The sequence below is a fragment of the Carcharhinus amblyrhynchos genome, chromosome 23 (genome assembly GCF_965287045.1).
Source record: "Carcharhinus amblyrhynchos chromosome 23, sCarAmb.v2.hapA, whole genome shotgun sequence".
NCBI classification, from domain to species: Eukaryota; Metazoa; Chordata; class Chondrichthyes; order Carcharhiniformes; family Carcharhinidae; genus Carcharhinus; species Carcharhinus amblyrhynchos.
In genome coordinates, this window is record NC_137346.1 from 2,098,598 (window position 1) to 2,105,412 (window position 6,815).

Sequence of the window (6,815 nt, forward strand, 5' to 3'; positions counted from 1 at the left end):
GCAGGTCTCCTGAGTGCATCTCACCTTTCAACCGATTGTCAGGGTGATGGCTCCTCAGGAAATACAAATAAAATTAAGACCATGGCACCACGGCTGATTTAACTATGTGGATGGAGATATGGCAGGAAAATAATCATGATTAGGAAGCATTTGGGGGTCCTTGAGATGGTGCAAAGGAGACTTATCAGAATGGCTACCATATTCAGAATTTTAGCTATAGCCTTAGAAGTGGGGGATATTCTTATGGGGCAAAGGGAGACTTGAAGGAGGTGAACAAGCTAATGACAGGCTAAGTGAACAGGCTAAGAGACCAAAGCAAAGCTGTCTTGATTAGTTGACAGTACATTGACTAGGGGCACATCAGTATAACACTTTAGCTGTGAAATACATTTGGGATGTAAGGGAGACATTATTTTCAATAAGAGACGAGGAGACGGAGAGCGGGGGCCACACAGGGGGGAGGGAGAGCAGGGGAGAGAGCGGGGGGCCAGACCGGCAGGTGCGGGGGGAGAGGGGCTGCGACAAGCGCAGAGTATGGCACTGGAGGGGTTGACGGAGAGAGAGCAAAGGGCTGGGGATGGGGCAGAGCAAAATGCCGGAGCAAGATGTGTGAGAGGAGGGAGAGGGAGAACCAGACAGCGAGAGGATCAGATGAGAACAGTAGGAAGCACACTGTCAAAATGAAGTAGAAACGTTAATATCAGCAATCAGCCTGAAGTCTATTCCTACCTCATCCAATAAATTTAAAAGGTTTCCTCGGATATCATCCTCATTCTCTCCGGAAGGTTCTTTCAACATCTGGCGGAACTTCTCAATGACCTGATAAAAAGCATTCTTCCACATTGTCTGTTCCACATTTTGATTGTCTGAGTATTCGATATCAGTGAGAATGCAGCGCTCATACAGCACTAAGATCTCTGCCCTGAATGAGAAAGAGACAAATAAAACATAAGAAATAGGAGCAGGAGTAGGCCATCTAGCCCTTCGAGCCTGCCCCGCCATTCAATAAGATCATGGCTGATCTGTCGTGGCTCAGTTCCACATTCCCGCCCTCTCCCCATAACCCTTAATCCCCTCTCTTATCAAAAACCCATCAACCCGCGTCTTAAAAATATTTAGCGAGGTAGCCTCCACCACTTCAACGGGCAGAGAATTCCAGAGATTCACCACCCTTTGAGTGAAGAAGTTCCTCCTCAACTCCGTTCTAAACCGCCCCTTTTATTTTGAGGCTGTGCCCCCTAGTCCTACTACCCTTTCTGAGCGGGAAGAGTCTTTCCACCTCTATCCTATCCATCTCATTCATCATCTTATACGTCTCACTGAGATCTCCCCTCATTCTTCTAAACTCTAACGAGTACAAGCCTAATTTATTCAGCCTCTCCTCATAGCTCAACCCCCTCAACTCCGGCATCAGCCCAGTAAACCTCCTCTGCACTCCCTCCAAGGCCAAAATATCCTTGCGTAAGTACGGCGCCCAAAACTGCACACAGCACTCCAGCTGCGGCCTCACCAATGCCCTATACAGCCACAGCAAGACCTCCCTACTTTTATATTCAATCCCCCTCGCTATGAAGGCCAGCATCCCATTCGCCTTCCTGACCACCTGCTGCACCTGCAAGCTGGGTTTTTGCGACTCATGCACAAGGACCCCGAGGTCCCTCTGCACCGTCGCACGCTGCAGTTTTTCGCCACGTATGTAATAGTCCTTCCTACCATTATTCTTACCAAAGTGGACCACCTCACACTTGCCAACATTAAATTCCATTTGCCATTTCCTGGCCCATTCGCCCAGCCTATCTAGATCCTTCTGTAGACTCTCCACACCCTCCGCACAATTTGCCGTTCCACCAATCATGGTGTCAGCAGCAAATTTCGACACCATACACTCGGTTCCCTCCTCCAGATCATCTATATAAATGGTAAATAGCTGAGGCCCCAGCACCGACCCCTGGGGCACTCCACTAGTCACCAACCGCCAATCCGAATAGCACCCATTAACCCCCACTCTCTGCCTCCTATTTGACAACCAATCCTCTATCCACGCTAACACCCTACCCCCAACTCCATGTCCCCTGACCTTCCGCTATAACCTCTTGTGAGGTACCTTGTCAAACGCCTTCTGAAAATCAAGAAAGACCACATCCACCGGCTCTCCTCTATCCACCGCCCTAGACACATCCTCATAGAACTCCAGTAAATTTGTCAGACACGACTTCCCTTTAACGAAACCGTGCTGCGTCTGCTCTATCAAGCAATTCCTCTCAAGATGCCTCGCTATTTCCTCCTTGATGACGGATTCTAACATTTTACCTACAACAGACGTTAAACTAACTGGCCTATAATTCCCTGCCTTTTGCCTGGCACCCTTCTTAAACAACGGCGTAACATCAGCCGTTTTCCAATCTTCCGGCACTTCCCCGGAATCCAGCGACATCTGGAAAATAACCACCAAGGCATCCACTATCACCTCCGCCATTTCTTTCAGAACCCTCAGATGCATTCCATCCAGTCCTGGGGACTTGTCCACAATCAGCCCCTACAGTCTGTCGAGCACTGCCTCTCTAGTAACAGTAATGTCATTAAGACCCTCCAGTCCTACCACCTTTCCATCGCTAACACCCGGCAAATTATTCACGTCCTCCTCCATGAAAACAGAAACAAAAAAGTTATTCAAGAGCTCAGCCATATCGCCATCCCCAACCACTAAGTCCCCCTTCTCATCCTCTAAGGGACCATCGTTCACCCTAGCCAGCCTCTTCCTTTTTATATATTTATAAAAACTCTTGCTATCCTTTTTTATATTACGCGCTAGCCCAGCTTCATAGTTTCTCCTACCCTTCTTTATCAACTTCTTTGTCAATCTTTGTTGACATTTAAACCTCTCCCAATCCTCTTCTTGCCCACTACTCTTAGCTACTCTAAACGTCTCCGCTTTTAATTTAACACTTTCCTTCACCTCCTTCGTTATCCACGGCTTATTACCTCTCCTCCTACTGTCCTTTTTGACCATCGGAATAAATTTCTGCTGAGCACCAAGAAAGATCTCCTTAAAGATCCTCCACTGCTCCTCAGCAGACCTACCTTCCAACGCACTCCCCCAGTCCACATTCGCCAATTCTTCTCTCATCCTACCGTACTCCCCTCTGTTCAAACAAAGGACACGCGTCCGGAAACCCACTTTCTCCTCCTCCATCTGCACCAGAAACTCCACCGTACAATGATCACTCTCCCCAAGAGGATCCTTCACCGCAAGGTCCCTAATTCTACCCGCCTCATTACATAACACCAGATCCAAGATAGCTCGCCCCCTCGTCGGCTCCAACACACACTGTTCAAGGAAACTATCCCGGCAGCATTCCAAGAACTCCTCCTCGAGCCCACCGCGTCCAACATGGGTCGACCAATCTATATGTAGATTGAAATCCCCCATAACTACGGCCGTCCCATTCCTGTACGCCGCACTTATTTGCGCGTTAACAGCCCGCCCCACCTCCAGATCATTATTCGGGGGCCTATAGACGACACCCACCAGCGTCTTCCTCCCTTTGCTGTTCCTAATCTCTACCCACAACGATTTCACTTTCTGCTCCTTGGCTCCAATATCATCCCTTGCTACCACCCTGATGCTATCCTTAATCAGCATAGCTACGCCCCCCCCTTTTCCCTCCCGCCTATCCTTCCTAAACACTTGATACCCCTGGACATTCAGCTCCCAGTCCCTGTCACCTTGCAGCCACGTCTCTGTAATGGCCACCAGATCATATCCATTTGTGCTGATCTGCGCCACCAGCTCATCCACTTTATTCCGAATGCTTCGTGCATTCAGATAAAGTGTCTTCATCCCAGCCTTCACCTGGGCCCTATTTGCTGTAACGCCACCAGCCATACTCACGCCCCCTACTCCCTCTATTATTGGGACATCCTCGGCCTCTTCCTTTACCTGTACCCTCTCCTTAACTTTAGACCCTGTAATGTCACTTACCCTCACACCCTCCCCCCTAATTAGTTTAAAGCCCTGTCTACAGTCCTCTTTACTCTATTCGCCAGCACTCTGGTCCCAGCACGGTTCAGACCAACCCCATCCCACCCGAACAGGTCCCACCTACCCCAATACTGGTACCAATGCCCCATAAATTCAAACCCATTCCTCCCACACCAATCCCTGAGCCACCCATTCACTTCCTCAATCCTATCAACCCTACGCCCGTCTGCACTCGGTTCAGGCAGTCCTCACAATAATGCCCAGCTGTCTTAATGTGGTCGAAAATCATCCAACAAAATGTCCCAGAATTATTCACCCAGTAACAACTAATACACCAACTAACCGCTCAACAGACTGACCGCTCCTGGGGCCCCAATCACCCAGCCGTCCGCCGCTTCCAGGATCCCCGACCAGCCACCCACTCGCAGGGCCTCAACTGACCGCCCGGTCCCGGGATCCCGACCCACTGATCGGTCCCGGGACCCCGACCCACCTGCTTCCGGGGCCCCAAATGGCCATCCTTCCCCCCCCCCTCCCAGGGCCCCGACCCACCGCCCACCCGCCCCCCAGAGCCCAACTGACACCCTGCCTGCCCCCGGGGCCTGACCGACACCGTGTCTGCCTCCAGGGCCCCAACTCCCTGGCCCCCTCTCCACTCCCAGGGCCCCGACCAACCGATGACTCACAAATCTCCTATAAAAATTTCTGATCTCTGCCTTAAATGAGCAACATCTTACCTTTAAACAGTGCCCCCCTCCGCCCCGGTTCTAGATCCTCCCACAAGAGAAACATCCTCTCTACGCCCACCCCGTCAATTCCCCTCGCCCACCCCGTCAATAAACCCCCCTGCCCACCCCGTCAATACCCATCAGTATCTTAAAAGTTTCAATCACATCATCTCCTACTCTTTGATGCTCCAATGAACACAAGGTAAAACCTGTCCAACCATTCCTCAGAAAATAATCTGCCCATTTTAGGCAGGGAGCCTCCTCTGAACTGTTTCAAACACATTTACTTCTTTCCTTAAATGTAAGGCTATCAGGGAGTCCCAGAGAGAATAGGGAAGTTAAGGTTAACTGGTATCTTTAAAGAGATCTGAATTGGTATGTGTTCCGAAGGAGACTGGGGGTTGGAGAGAGATTCCCAACACTTTTGGATTCTGTTTTCTCAAGGTACAGAAGGAACAAAGCACAGGGACTGAACAACTGAAGGGAGCAACTGCCACAGAACCACAACTGTAATATGAATGGAGTATGACTGGGTCTTCCCTCACTGCAGATATCATTTATGCTCAGAAGCTGTCTTGTATGAGATAAATAACAAAGGATTACAAATTAGGGAAGGTCATTGAATTTATCCAGCCAGAAAGCAGTGTTTATAGAATCATAGAATCCTTTAAATTTTAAAGTTTTAAGTTTTGTTCATTAGTTACAAGTAAGGCTTACATTAACATTGCAATGAAATTACTGTGAAATGCCCCTAGTAGGCACACTCGGGCGCTTGTTCAGGTCAATGCACCTAACCAACACATCTTTCAGACTGTGGGTGGAAACTGGAACACCCGGAGGAAACCCACACAGACACGGGGAGAACGTGCATGCTCCATACAGTGACCCAAGCCAGCAATCGGACCCAGGTCCCTCGCACCATGAGGCAGCAGTGCTAACCACTGTGCCGATATGCCATCCTACAATGCAGAAGGAGGCTATTTAGCCCATCGAACCTGCATCGATCACAATCCCACCCAGGCGCATAATCCACGCACTTACCCTGCTTACATGCTAGTCTCCCTGACACTAAGGGGCAATTTAGCTTGGCCAATGTACCTAATTCACACATCTTTGGAGTGGGGGGAGGAAACCCACACAGACATGGGGAGAACATGCCCCACACTAGGAATCGAACCCAAGTCCCTGACACTGAGGCAGCAGTGCTGACCACTGCCACCAGGCTTCCATCCCAATCCGTTTCTTAAATGATTGCATGTCACAATTACCGTGTGTCAACAATCTTTCGGCCACAACGGTAAATCTGCTTCTTCCCCCCCAGTTTGACCCCACTCGTTCAATCGTCAGTTTCTTCTGAAACAACGTTTGATGTAAACTACTCGCCTTAATTTTGGGGTTTGATTCCAGAGCTGTGATGAACAGTCAGGACTGAGCACTTGCTAATGACATCAGACCAAATGTAAATGAGGATATTAATTCAGTTTTGGATCTTCAAACTACCCGATTAAAATCCCTGCTAATGTTATATTGAGCCTTTTTGGTTTGCCTCCGATACTCTGGAATAGATTCCTATGGTAAAGGTGGTGATGAGAGGTGAATTTTGTTCAATAAATGCCCTGCAACTTGCCTATACCAGCTAGACTCAAACAAAGCCCCAGGGCAAGGTCATAGAATCATACAGGTTTACAGCATAGAAACAGGTCCTTCGGCCCAACTTGTCCATTCCACCTTTTTTTTTAAATTCCTAAACTAATTCCAATTGCCCGCATTTGGCCCATATCCCTCTATACCCATCGTACCCATGTAACTATCTAAATGCTTTTTAAAATACAAAATTGTACCCATCTCTAATACTACCTCTGGCAGCTCATATCAGACACACACCACCCTCTATGTGAAAAATCGCCCCTCTGGAAACTTTGTATCTCTCCCCTCTCACCTTAAACCTATGCCCTCTAGTTTTAGACTCCCCTATCTTTGGGAAAATATATTGATTATCTTGCTGATCTGTGCCCCTCATTATTCTATAGACCTCTGTAAGACCTCCTAAGCTCCAGGGAAATAAAGTCCCAGTCTATCCAGCCTCTCCTTATAACTCAAACCAT

The 6,815-nt window shown here is 48.7% G+C and overlaps 1 protein-coding gene across 1 annotated transcript in view; it reads right to left on the reverse strand.

Moving 5' to 3' along the window:
* The window catches only part of smg6 (SMG6 nonsense mediated mRNA decay factor), a 432,770-nt gene extending 431,850 nt beyond the window's left edge, over positions 1–920 (reverse strand). The window contains exon 1 of the mRNA XM_080210854.1: positions 730–920. Within this exon, the coding sequence (XP_080066980.1) occupies positions 730–843 (114 nt within the window). The 5' untranslated portion in view covers positions 844–920. The remainder of the gene's footprint in view (positions 1–729) is intronic.
* Positions 921–6,815: the final 5,895 nt, after the last annotated feature.